General features: G+C 39.4%; 2 protein-coding genes across 2 annotated transcripts; both read right to left on the reverse strand.

Moving 5' to 3' along the window:
- Positions 1 to 166: 166 nt before the first annotated feature.
- Positions 167 to 3818, reverse strand: vrk3 (VRK serine/threonine kinase 3; the record flags this gene model as incomplete). Its single annotated transcript, XM_079555181.1, has 15 exons — positions 167 to 268; positions 335 to 471; positions 645 to 703; positions 781 to 898; positions 1528 to 1660; positions 1731 to 1823; positions 1888 to 1990; positions 2053 to 2137; positions 2213 to 2279; positions 2354 to 2397; positions 2817 to 2957; positions 3032 to 3136; positions 3221 to 3331; positions 3414 to 3536; positions 3611 to 3818. The coding sequence occupies 14 exons, from the start codon at positions 3816 to 3818 to the stop codon at positions 335 to 337; spliced, it is 1527 nt and encodes a 508-aa protein (XP_079411307.1). The 3' UTR covers positions 167 to 268.
- A 1538-nt stretch (positions 3819 to 5356) lies between these two features.
- Positions 5357 to 13248, reverse strand: rab27a (RAB27A, member RAS oncogene family). Its single transcript, XM_079555173.1, has 6 exons — positions 13052 to 13248; positions 8965 to 9133; positions 8501 to 8586; positions 8316 to 8419; positions 6501 to 6624; positions 5357 to 6302 (listed from the first exon to the last, which is right to left on the reverse strand). The coding sequence occupies exons 2-6, from the start codon at positions 9115 to 9117 to the stop codon at positions 6107 to 6109; spliced, it is 663 nt and encodes a 220-aa protein (XP_079411299.1). The 5' UTR covers positions 9118 to 9133; positions 13052 to 13248; the 3' UTR covers positions 5357 to 6106.
- Between the last annotated feature and the right edge of the window lie 604 nt (positions 13249 to 13852).

The raw sequence follows: 13852 nt of genomic DNA on the forward strand, positions 1-13852 counted from the left end.
AAGCATTGAGACAAAAAAAACAAGGTAAAAAGGCACTAGTAAAAGTATTCACATTCAAGTAAAAGCTGAACAATTACATTTACTCAGTAGTCCATCAGGAAGAATTATGTTGGATTAAAAATTATGAAATGACTTTTTCAAAAAACAAACTGAACATTTTAAACGAGTGCTTTCAGTGCATTGAGCTAGACATCCCTCTGAGATCAGTGCAACAAAACTTCCAAAAAAGATAAAAGCATTACAAATATCGCACACATTAGTCCAAAGTCTCTGGATGGAAAACACGAAAAAACTATGAAATGATCTTGCGTCAAAACTGTGGGCAAACCTTTACCTAAATGCTGAGCGGCTGCTCCACAGACCCACCCAGCTGCGTTAAAGCTGCAGTGAGGCCAGACTTCAGTGCTGTGTAGTCCGGCTGCTCATTGTACTCGAGGCCCATTACCGCAGACAGGAAGGATTCAAACGCTCCTAAATCATCAACAACAACAAACAGCTTGACATTTACAGAGGGTTCAGAAAGTTTTATATCGCAGTCTAACATAAAGAGAATAAAACCTGATTTACCCACATTAATACATCACAAAACTGAGAAAATAGAAACACAGTATATACGATAAACAATAAAATAGTATTTGACTTACGTGAAACATTGTTCTTTCTGTAGCAGTGGGTCAAAAGGCCAGGCACATCTTTTACATATCTATATAGACACATAAGGCATTCAATTTGACAAAAGTAGACACTTAACGCAATCTTTGATCTAAGTCGTTTTCTTACTTTCGTTTCTCTTCTGCTATCTGTTGGGGCTGGCTCAGTGTAGTCCATGGCAGGGTTCCCGTGTGCCAGTACAACATACAGTATCCCAAAGACTGTAAGTCACTGCGCCGGGACGGAGCTGAAACAAGGATATAGCAATGTATCAAGAGGCTTGGTTTAATAGTTAATAGCAAGGTATCCCAAATTATCCCTTCTGGTTTTAGAAGAAAGTATTTTTAAAATGTTGAATTGAATATCATGGAAGATCAGGTCGCAGTTTGGCTTTACCCAAATCAAAAAGCTTCTTGGAGAGAGCATTAAAACAGCGACAAAAAAGAAAACGAGCATGACAACGTAACAAAAACATATCAAAAAGTGATCCAATAAAGCTACAAAAGAGCAACAAAGTGACAAATACAAAAAAAAAAAAACATAAAAAAGCAACAAGAATGTGACAAAAGAGCAACAAAAAAGTGACCAAGAAAGGAGGAAAAATTTAATGAAAAAGAAAGTGAAAAAAAGTGACGACAACACAAGGAAAAAGATCAGTTTTGCAGGTCTTAGCTTTCATATGAGGCTGCGAGCTCCAGTCAAAAATCTTTTAGATTTGGGTTAAGCCAAACTGGAGAAAATGCTCTCCATCAAGGCGGGGGTTAAGAGGCTAAAGCAAAGCATGGTAAGCACGTGTTTTCTGTTTTTCGGGTTACGTGCCATGCTCTTACTGTGCTGTAAAGATATTAATCTGCACTGAATCAATCTGGAACTGACCTGCACCGTCATGAGAGTCCAAACTGATGGACTGCACAGCGCCCTCATGTGGTGTTCTGCTGCCTTCTCTGTGCTCCACGTGATGACCCCCGGGACAATATCTGAATGCGTGGTTATATCCTACAAGATACACCTGAACAAGAACAGAACAGTTAAGTGTATTAAAAAAAAACGCCTCTCTGAATAGATAAATTAATATTTACCTGAGACCTGTGTCCTTCATTGATGTAGACATTTTCTGCATTAATATCAGCATGAACATACTCATTCAAATGGATATATTGCAAGACGTCAAGCTGTAATAAAACGCAAACAATTATTTATTTTAAACATTTGCGACAATTTGCAGAATGTACCTACCAAACGAGATGCTAGTTGAAGAATGGTAACCTCAGACAGAAGCCGGTTTTGTTTGTCCATTAATGACTGGAGGGATTGGCCCATGTTTGAGAAAATCAAAAACCTACAAAGAAAAAGGATTTGGTTTTGTGAAAAGGCTTGTTAGTCGAGGGGAGAAGTGCACACCTGTAGGAGTCTGCATGCAGTCCAAAGCAAACACAATGAGGAAGTCCAATAAAGTCCATCTTGTTTTGTTTGACCCACTTTTCAACTGTAAAACAGAAAAGCAGGAGTTATGAACACAAGCGCTCGATCAGTAAAACAGACAAGGCACAAACAGCCTTACTTGATGCAGGTTTTGCAGCTCTTTGCAAAAAATTCTGCTCATTAAAGATTTTCCCATCCTTTGCACCCTAAAATAAAAGCACAAGATGATTTAGAATCAAATCTAGTCATTTTTATGTATTTTGATAAAGAGGACAGTTACCAGTTTCAATGTGTACATGGATTCTTTTGTCTTTGGTGATGTAACTATAAAATAAAAACATGCATTTTGTTCAATTACACTTATTTTTTAAAGAAAAATTGAAGAAATTAAAGCTCCAGTATTTCACTTTTGTCTCGTAGTTGACAAAGTGTATTTTTGTATCCATAAATATTATTGTTAAAACAGCAATTTGTAACAAAAAGCAAACACCATGCACTGTCTCCCTCTAATTGTATGTATATTTTATGTATTTCTAACCCATAAGTTTGTGTGTTCGATATCAGTATAAGAGCCGTCCATCTTGCTTCACTTCACCCTCTAACGAAACTGTGCCTGGTACACACCAAAATAAACATAATGAATGTATGCACAGCAATGCTGGGGATGTGAGGTTTTAACTTCACCAACTCCTCCTTTCACAATTTGAAACAGAACTAGTGGAGCTTAAGTGTTTTAGATTCACCTTCATAAATGATCTCTGCCACAGCCTGATCGAGCAATCTGACCAATTTCCATTTTTTCCCTGTAGTGTCTGTCACTTCGGTCCCTTCCTGAAGAGGCTCTAATGCAGGAGTAGCCTTTGACTTCTTAGATTTGCCTTTGCCTTTAAAGATGAAAGCATATTTTACAAACGTTTCATAGACAGAATGGGATGTAATATATGTCATTTGTCCCCACCTTTTAAAGGAGACTTTGAATTTGGTGACATAGTAGGTGAAGACAAAGGCACTGATAATACCTCTTCAACAGTCTCCACAGCTTTTCGTTTGCCTTTGCCCCTAACTTCACAAAGCATTGGATATTATTGAACATTGCTTCAAAATGAATACACTGGTATAATATACATGTCATATGTTTTTTTCTCACCAGTTTGAGGGGATTTTGCATAGGGAGACTCTAAAGCCACCTCTTGACTGGCAGTTTTAAAAGTGACGGAAAGCTTCTTTGGAGGCGTTGCTTGGATCGAACCTTTATCCACTGGAGGAAAAATAGATGTATATAGAGGTACAGCCATGTAAATTGCCCCGTTATGTTGATACATTATCTATCAAAACCTTACCATCAGTTGCATGTACAAATGTAGCTTTTGCCAGGGTTGGAACTGGTAAAGGAGCATCTTTGATAGCAAGACTGTCCAAACGAAGTGAGTTGCGAGTCTTTCGAAGAGGTGGACGGGCTGAAACTGTGAGAAACATTACCAACACGGATGTATTTGACAGAAAAGTTAGTAGGCATGTTTGCAAATCTAATAGATACCAGCACTCTCTTTTGGCTCAACGACTGAGCTCCAAGTTGGGCTTTTATGCACGACAGTTGTGAAGGTTTCGGTGCTTTTGGTGGGAGACAGAGATGCAGCAATTGGGCCCGACTCCTCTGGACAGGGCAGCTTCTCTCCACATGAGGGACAGAACTTAAAACCTGCCTGCAGCTTGGTTCCACACTGAGGGCAGAAGTGGAAAGCCATTCTGCAAAATATCAAACATATTAATGTACACCTAAACTCACTACATTATCAGACAAATATGGACAATATACAGTGCCATAATATAACAAGTTAGTAGTGATTATATGCAATGGGGACTGATGCTTCCAGTAGACGTAACAGAGGATTTTTATCACATCATAATAATTATATATAAAAGTGAATGTGTGCTAATTAAAATGACTTGGGTGCTTGTTACTGCTAATGGACTGGCGGGCAAGATATTACACTAAAGACATAGCATAGCATTGTGTCGCTTTATCCATAGAGATCAGCCTTTTATTAAGAGTGTTTATAAGTTGAAGCTCCGGGAAACTAGTTTAAGGACAGACAATAGCAGAGGAGCAAAAGTAATTACACACTTCTAATTCTACTACGATCTAAACACTTTTTCCTGTCTCTTTACCTCATTCGCTTCTGTTGTGCTCCTTCTCCTTCTGCGTTAAAATCGTACTGCAAGTAGTGGCTTCTGCTCGTGAGCGCCCCCCCGTCGTCTGCACTTGAACTGCATCAGGTGGACGTTTGTGGATGACTTTCACGCGGAATAAAAAGTATAAACCTCTTAACCTCCACCTGAACCGAGCACATGTTCTCCAGTTTGGCTTTACCCAAATCTAAAAGCGTCAAAGTAGCAACAAAAAGGGGGATGAAAACGCAACAAAATAGTGGCAAAGGAACAACAACAACACAATAAAAAAGTTACGGAAAAAGCCAAAAAAAACAAAAAAAGCCACAAGAGTCACAAAAAGACGACGAAAAGGCAACAAAAATACGACACAAAAACTACGAAAACACGACAAAAGAGACAAAAAGCACAACTTAAAAAAAAAAAAAAAAAAAAAAGCCACAAAAAAGGTGACAGAAATTACGAAAACACGACAAAAATGCTTCTTAAATGTGACAAAAACGTGGAGATAAAATACCCTGGCCTATACAGTAAACTCAAGTCGAGAAGCTTTTAGATTTGGGTAAAGCTGAGCGGTAGAAAGTATGCTTGATTAAGGCTGAGGGTAAGTGGGTAAATATTAGGGCTGGGACGATCCACTTTTGTCACGATCCGATACGTATGACGATACCCAGGGGCCGATCCGATACGCATTGCAATAGTAACTACGATAAGTAATGTGTTTACCTTAAAATGTGTAAAAAGTCATGCGTCTAAAGCTATGAACCAAATGCCATTTGACATTTACTGAAGTGTTAAGACTGAAAACTGCATTAACACAAAAAGTAAGTGCTGTGCCACTGGAAAACAAAGGAGTGAGTGACAAAAATTCCTCCAAACACATGTACTGAAAGTGTTGCTATACTTGATAAAGTATCGATACTTGGTATTGCGTAGTAATTAGGAAATATACCATGCGGAAGAAACAGAAAGACTCAAAGATACATAAATAAATGTTTTATTTCTCAACATAATTTTATAATCAGTTGTGAGGTAACCACGCTTTGGCAGTGGAACATCCTGCCTTTTGGTGAATAAATGTATGTGCATTCATTGGATTCACTATATATATATATATTTATTTATTTATTTTTACCAATTATCACCATCTTAAACAATGCACTAAATAGTTCCAAATGCAGATTAACAACTGTTTAATTACCAGTGGTGTGATCAAGCTATTCATAAAGATCACTTAAAGCAACATAGAAGTAAATACATAGATCTAGAGCAAAACAGTGTTTATTTACAGTTCATGAGCCCACTCCATGTTTGTTTTTTTTCAAAGAGTAGGTGATGTTTTGAATTTTGTATTTCTTAAACGCACGCTGCACTGAGACTGATCTTTTGAACATAACAAGTAGTGCAAATGCTTAAGAACAGTGGTTGTTATACTACAGCAGACAGAACTCAGTCAAAAAAATACCACATAATCAGTGTTACACAAAGTAGATCGTTGAATGGTGTGCAATAGTGGGAATCTAAGAGGTACATATATTGTGTCATTATACATTTGCAAGTAAAAGCCAAGTAAACCATTTAAAATTGCAATAAAGCAATGGGTCATGTTTTAACGCACAAATGACAAAGCTAAATATCTACACGTAGAAATAAATATACGGCAGTCCCCCTAAAATACAAAGCTTTTCAAAGATGCATGATATGACCTGTAATAAAAAAGAAAATGCCCCCACTTTTATAGGCACTTGGATGTGTATTGCTGTACAGTGTTGCAGAATCACATACACTCTCATCTAAATCCTGCACTTGGCTGTTTTCCTGATATCTAACCATTGCTGGGAGCAGTTTTTTTTTTTTTTTTTGCTTAACACGAACACTTGTTTTTATCTGGGCTTTCTGACAGGTCTGGATTTGTGTTTCCATTTGCCCGGACTGTGCCGTCTGGGATCCAGGACTTGTCCACGCACCGCTCCATTCGCTTCATAATTAGGTCCAACAGCACGTCCACAGCCTGGTTGACATTTTTCCCACTTGCAGCACTCGTCTCGAAGTAAGGGATTCTGCAACACACAAGATCATAAAATAAAAAATCCTTCCCAAGTATCTACCAGGGCGGGAGCAGGAGCATATCTAATCCAAATATTTGCCTTTCAAGGAGGAACAACTTGGCTTGACATTATCTGTACTGACTTCAGCAAACAGTGAAAGCCACGGCCTCCTTTACAAACGTGGGATAGGTTAATGTAACTCGGACATACCCATATTTCTCAGCCAGCTCTCGGGCTTCGTCTTCACTGACTGCCCTCTGATCAGAAAGGTCGCACTTGTTCCCACACAAAACGATGTCTGGATTTTCACAGTATGCGTGAACCTGCAACTGGCCTGAAAGAGGTTGCATGAAGGTATATCAACAAAAACAATCATAAAGCAAAGTTTTCACAAATTACTATAGCGCTGTGTATTAGGGGTGGGTATAATGCCAATAGATTTTCACACAGTCCAGCCGTGAATCCCGATTTAAAGGGATATTTCAGGATTTTTGACATAGGGCCTCATTTCCTAGTTATCACGTGTGTTGTTGATTTATTTATATATTTTTATATATACATATTCATGCAGTCTTTATATTTGAAGAGTTTAGTGGCGCTAGGCTAGTGCTAGGCTAGCGCATGTCTATGGTAAATCACTTATAACACCAGACTACCGATATAAATGTCTGTGTTGACACAGATATTGCAACGTTTGGAGGACGACCCAATGATTTTGAAGAGGTTTTTAATGCAGGCTACTAGTTACCATAGACATGCGCTAGCTTAGCACTAGCTTAGCACTAGCTTAGCACTAGCTTAGCACTAGCTTAGCACTAGCTTAGCACTAGCTTAGCACTAGCTTAGCACCGCTACATTCTTCAAATACAAGGACTGCATGAATTAAAAAAAATATAACTCCAGAAATCAACAAGGAAATGAGGCCCTATGTCAAATCCCTGAAATATCCCTTTAAATTTAAAGCGACACTGTGTAACATTTTGGACAATACTGTGGCCATCAATTCAAAACATGCTCCTAATGACCAGCTCGACACAACTACTGCCTTTAGTCAACATCTCAATGGAGACGAGCTGGAGAAGTAGCCACTCCTGGTAAAGTTACAGTCATGTCTTAGGAGAGGTGAGGCGCTCACAGCAAAGGCTCATGTTTGTTTTACATTTTTGAGGTATTTTTCAGGATGAAAATATCTGTCAGAAAATAAATGCTTGTATTTGAATTTGATTTATTTGGTAAAATGTTTCGCAGTGTGGCTTTAAGAAGTAGATGAACAGAGTGGCTTTATATAAACTTTGAGAGGAGTCTAAAGCTCTCCGTTTCCCCCAGTGCTTGCTGTGAGCTCTGTGCGTCGTGCATCAAGTGCATCAAGGGCACCACGTTTAGGTTATTGTCGTTGAATGACACTGCACTGTACAATGTTTTATTAATGCAGTCAACAAAATACGGCCACATACAGAACTCAATCAAAACGAAGAGGAAGAATAGTAACAGTGTAAATGTGAACGATGATTCAACAAAACACAGTAAATCCATCTGAAAAACATAAGTTCAGATGCCCTGACAAGCAGCGAGTGAAAAAGGAAAGAGAGGAAGGCGAATAGAGAGAGAAGGAGCACGGTGCGGCTGCAGGGGCCGAGCAGGGACCACCAACAATTACATCTACACTCTGTAACTTAAAGGCCCTTTACCTGATTTTTTGTTGTTGTTGTTATGAAACAGAAACAAAATAATCTATCTTCCTTTAGTACAGTATAATTCCCACTCAGACATTTGTGGGAAAAACGCTGTACATCTAATTATAAAGCATTTGTATCAATTTTATGAACTCGTAGACTCATTTTCTTGCATTTCTATGAGAATGACCCTGTCCGCTGTGAAATGTGCCTATAAACCCGTCCCTCTGATGAATTGGGATGGTCACCTGGTTAAGGCACCAGTATTCCTAGCAGCTTTAGGCAATACGAAAAGCCTGCATGTACTTGAAAATCTTAAGATGCATTTGGATCATGAACAATGGTGACATACTCATCCAGTTTCGGACGTTCAGGAAGCTTTGCTCATTTGTGAGGTCGAACAGGAGGAGGAAACCCATCGCATCTCGGAAAAAAGCTGTAGTCAAACTGCGAAACCTGTGAAACAAAGTGCTGGGTTAGAATCCTTAGAAGTCGGGGGTGTATTCGCATTAGCTTTACAAATGGAGTATCTTGTACCTCTCCTGGCCTGCGGTGTCCCACAGCTGCATGTGAATCTTCTGCCCTTTACCTGAAGACCCATCAGGCCCCGTGGACTGATAAACCTGTTCAAATAGTTATTTAGTTTACATTATATACTATTTAAAAACATAAAAAGAAAGGTCTCAAAAAGAGTAAATATTCCTGACTATATAAACTAAAAAATAGACCATACTTTTTCTTTCAGCCTGTATGCTGTTTGTTTCATAGATCCATTTATGGAGAATCTAATTTAATACATGAGTTAGATCCTCCTGTTTTGCAGCTTTAATAAAATATCACTGTGTACCATTTGTTTGTTAATAAGGTGTTTACTCTTAAGGAGGGTGCAGCAGTATTAGTCATAACGCAGATCTCTGTTGCAACATTCAGCAGAAGCATTTGTGGTGAGCGCATTAATACTTCAGTGCTTTGGGCGACAGCTAATTGCAGTTGTGACTTACCACTCGCTTTTCTCTGAAGTCGATGCCCACTGTAGTGATGAACTTGGAGTTGAATTTGCCATCTGTGTACTGGTACAGGAAGCTGGTCTTTCCAACGCCAGAGTCACCGAGCGCCAGGAATTTGATGAGGTAATCGTAGTCCCCATCAGACATTGTGAGAGCGATTTATCTGAAGTATATAAAAAGTTGATTCACTTCAATTTGGACCAACAACATACAAATCAGGAAGAAGAAAAGATGATTTAAATTGCGGTGACACCTCTTGTAATATTCTTCAGCATTAATGTCCCACAGGCATTTGCACACAACACGTAGGCCAGGGCTATTATAAAGTAAAGTACATTATTTCTCATTGTATAATCAAACAAAAACAAAATAATGTGTCCTCTGCATCATGCCAATCCTTCGGTGCTGCTGGGGCAACCCATAAGGAGCAGTGGGCAGCACCCGGAGACCCATTTCTGATGTTAACACCGTCATGATATAGTTTCTGTAGCTGAGTTCCAGGACTGTCCCCATCTGAAATTAGGGGCAACCCAAGTGCTGGGAGAAATACTGTCAATACACCCAATTAGGTCATATCATGTACAACTCTGGACTTTTTTAAAAATTATAGAAGAAATGACAGAAACCTACTTGAATTAAGAGATTCAATCTAAAGTTTGAGTAAATTTGGTCTGGTCTTAGATCAGATAAAACATCTTATCGCCGATGGAACAAGTCATCATTCTCTTAACTTAAGTGAAAAACTATTTGTCTGATTTCAAAGTGGGTTTTATGCTTCTTCCATTGGCATTAGCGTTTGTATCTTTATCTCAGATTAGTCCAAACAGACTCAAATTGAACATAAGTAACCTATATTCAAGCAATTTTAAGTCATTTATCTCATTTAAGATGGTAATTTTTCCAGTGCTTTACTTTGGCCTAAAACTGGCGGCTTGGTCTTTTTACAATGAAATAATTTCCCCTCTGTTAAGAAAACTTGCCTACCCCTGGCCTACAGTATAACTATAATGTTAAGTGTGAGTAACCGTGCACTTTTCAGGTAATGCCTTTGAGTACAGACCTCATCAGAGTGAGTGTGATTAATGGTCAAAATGGTCTGAATCAAAGCACAAATGTATCACATGACACCGTGTAAAAAGCATTCGGTTAAGTCTTGGCATTCTTTCTCTACAAACCCCCCTGTGAACCTTTCATCTGAACTTAACATCCATGAAAAATCAAGACCCATGAGGATTGCACTACAGCAGACAGAGCCATATACGGAAATATGAGCAGCACAGTAAACATTACATATCGCTAAGTTATTACTATAACACAGTTTTCCCCTTTTATTCTATTATGCTCATTCCTTTGAGTTCATGTTCAGTAAACTTGTAATCCTATTACTGCCGCTTGATCATATGATTCACTCCATTTGGTCGTGCGCTTTGTGTTTCCCTGAATAAAATCAAAAACACTTTTCAGGCCCATATATTAATTTGCTCCTTCACAATCTTTTTAATTGGCGTGGTATTCGCTGTATTTTTTCTTAACTTTTTGTGATGCATAAGTTTGAAGTAATTTGACAGTTATCACTTTATTTGAAAGCTATTACACCCATGAACACTGGAATGTAATGCAGTACATTCATGGCAGCAGTGGTGTGCATAAGGTCCTCCTCCCACTAACAACAGGACAAATAGGGTCCCCTCTGCTCCCCTAAACTCCTCTAAAAAGATCTCAGTTGGATTTTGCTGGTTCAGTGAAGGAAAAAAACACACGTCAGACACAGTCCATCCATGTGTTAAAGATAAACTGATGTTGCTGTTGAAGCGTGCTGTGAAACTTCACAAACACGGTGTATATGTCGCAGCACGCTGCTATGGTTGAGTCAAACCACACGTGCTGACGATGCGATTTGCTGATATTGAGACGAACATACTGTAACTCTTACAATTGTTGTCTTGATACAAATGTGAAATTTCACTTGAAAAACATGTTTCCTCATCTATCTACACGCGAAGGAAGTAACTGCGATGGCAAAGAAAGATTACTTGTGTTCAGTGCAGCCAATTGTCAAGTGGGTTAAGGCTTCTGCACATATGACAGAACACTCCTGCAGTTTGCTGAATGTCTCTCCTTTCACCCTGTACTCCTGTCTAATAAAGCCTATGGACACAAAGGAAATCCTTAAAAACAAACACACACACACAAACACACACACACACACACACACACACACACACACACACACAGACACACAAACACACACACAAGCACAGACACACAAAAATCACAGGAATATCATGTCCTCCTTTCTGCCAAAATGATGCTTTAAGACCAGAAGGGCAAGGTTAAGGCAGTGATGTGAATGTTTTGGATTTGAAAAATGTACCGCATGTTTGTACTGTATGCTATAATTTTAAGTAATTTATTCACTTTTCAAAATAAGGTTAAAGTGTATTTTATTAATCCCCATAGGGAAATGCGTTCTCTGCATTTGACCCATCCTCAATGCCACTGGGGCGACCTGGAGGAGGAGTGGGCAGCCAGCGTAGGCCAGCGCCTCCAGATGTGAATCCAAGCTAATGGTCAAAAACACTTGACGAATGTTGTTACATCATTAATCTACAGGCTCATGTTTCCCACATCCTTTAAGGCGAAAACAAACAGAGCACTGTGCAGCGATTAAGGCATCCCAGGACAGTCGTCTTCTTTTAGACATGGTCTGAGGAGCCCGTCTTAAACAAACTGTGTCATTCAGTTACTCAAATGAGCTGTAACAACATTGTTATAGTTGCATAAGAGCCATGTCTTTTCCCAGCACTACATGGTTGCACGTTGCAGCATTTGCATATAGATGTTTGTAACTGTAAATAGCAAGCGAGGCATAAAGCTATTTTACAATGTCTGCAGCTACAAATATTGTGAGAACAAATATTGCGTTTTAGGATGGACACCACATATAAAGAATAATCTTTTGTCTACTGTGTTTTGCCATTATATTTACCTGAACTTTTAATTGTCATATTTATTGCTCTGTTTTATTGCCTTAATGTTTGGTGCAGCCCTGTGAGGCGACTTCTGTTGTGATATTGGGCTATACAAAACCATTAAACTTGAAACTTGAAACTGTGTCTAACTGTATGATCTTATCTGATAAGCATAATGAAAAGCAATCTTCCTTATTGATTAATTATATCTTTTTTTCATTTAATCCAAACCAAACTAATCAGTATAATAGCTGAATATTTCCTTTTTAAGTCAGGTTTGGGCCTGGTTTAGCCTATCGGACTGCAGCGTGTCTGTGGAACAGTCTTTGCCAAATTAAAAGAGAATAGACCATCTTGTACCAGATCTGGACAACATATTCGGTGGCACCAATGAAACACAGTCCTCACTCATTTGTTAAAGAGAGAAGACCCACCCTGGGCAAGCTGCCAAGTGAGGCCGTCAGTTCCTCTGGAAAATCCGGATTACTAATACCACACATCACCTAAGGTCTGCACACGATGAAAAAGACCAGATGACCAGAAATAGCCAGACATAACACTCTAACCCATATCTGGAGAGTTTATCTGGCTGCGTCCAACAGTTTGGCCTCATGAAGTGTTATCGGTAGTCATGCCCAGGGCCTGGCACTGAGTAAGAGGCGAATAAAACTATGAAAACTGGAAAACAAACACTTAAAAATCAATTATCTGACACAAACTAAATGTAACGACCCTCAGCTGGTTATAACTAAACGATCAAGTGACCTCACCAGGACAAAAATCTCTACTTTGCCCACTCTGCCATTAGAAAAAGAAAGAGGCTTCTTCATCGTGCCGCAAGCCCATTTAGCAAGAGTTCAGAGAGTGAAGCGCAACATTGTAAAACTGATGCGGTCTATTGAGCAATGGAAGCAAGTTCTGGATAAAAGTTGTGCGCATTCGCTAATGTGATCCGCAACTTAACCATGTGGCCTGACTTTTAATAAACACGAAACTGCATTCACTCAGCAGGTCGCATCTTTATTGTGCCATGACTAATTGCAACACAGCTCCGGCTGACATTTCCTGAAAAGTTTGTGCGGCTGCTGTGAAGTGAAGCCTTTACTCACCAGCCCCGCAGCGTCGCGACTCCTCTCGACCCTCGAAACAGTTTCCCCTTCGGTGGTGTTATTTGCTACTCGCTTTGTCTTATCTCGGCTGGACGGACGATTGATGAAGTCTACTTTTTCCGTGTCCTCGGGGCCATCAGTGAGACAAGAGCGACCTCACTTACACTGAACTCCACCTGCGCTGAAGCAGCTCCTCCCCTCGGAGCGCATAGCTTTTAGCATTAGCTGGACCCAAATAATAAGCCTGGTCCATGCCGTGACTGGAGAAAGGGGGGGTTGCTCCTATACAATGGGGGTGGGCAGCTTCTTCTTTAGTCCTGGGGCAGACGGAGGGAAGCGTGGCTGCTTATCTATGCCTGTGGCGCCAGAAGAAGACTGAGTAGGATGGATGTGTCTTGCCCAAGGACACGTCACAGTCTGAGGCAGAGCTTGGATTGAATCATCAACCCTGTGGTTTGAGGGTGAACCAGTGTTAATTTTGACAACATATTTTAGTTTAGTTTTAGTCTTAGTCTTTTGACGAAAATGTAATTCAGTTTTAGTCTAGTTTTAGTCAAAAAAATATCTTCAATTTTAGTCTAGTTTTAGTCGACTAAAATTGCAAGTAAATTTAGTCGACTAAATTTAAGACGAATTTAGTCAACTTTGCATTGATAATATTAATTATAATCATATTTAATGTTGTTCCTCTGCTTCATGGAGCTGCTCCACATGAACAAAGCTCAGAGCTGATCCTTTGGCAGAGAATTTACATGATATGAGGCAGTGTTAATTTTGTCGACTAAAATATTTAGTCTTAAT

This window comes from Gobius niger (genome assembly GCF_951799975.1).
Source record: "Gobius niger genome assembly, chromosome: 4".
Taxonomy (NCBI): domain Eukaryota; kingdom Metazoa; phylum Chordata; class Actinopteri; order Gobiiformes; family Gobiidae; genus Gobius; species Gobius niger.

Coding starts and splice junctions, on each gene's coding strand:
- rab27a (XM_079555173.1), bottom strand. CDS start 9,117: ATGTCTGATGGGGACTACGATTACCTCATCAAATTCCTGGCGCTCGGT. Junction 8,420..8,500: donor GACACCGCAGGCCAGGAGAG/GTACAAGATACT, acceptor TTTGTTTCACAG/GTTTCGCAGTTTGACTACAG. Junction 6,625..8,315: donor GAACGTCCGAAACTGGATGA/GTATGTCACCAT, acceptor AACCTCTTTCAG/GCCAGTTGCAGGTTCACGCA.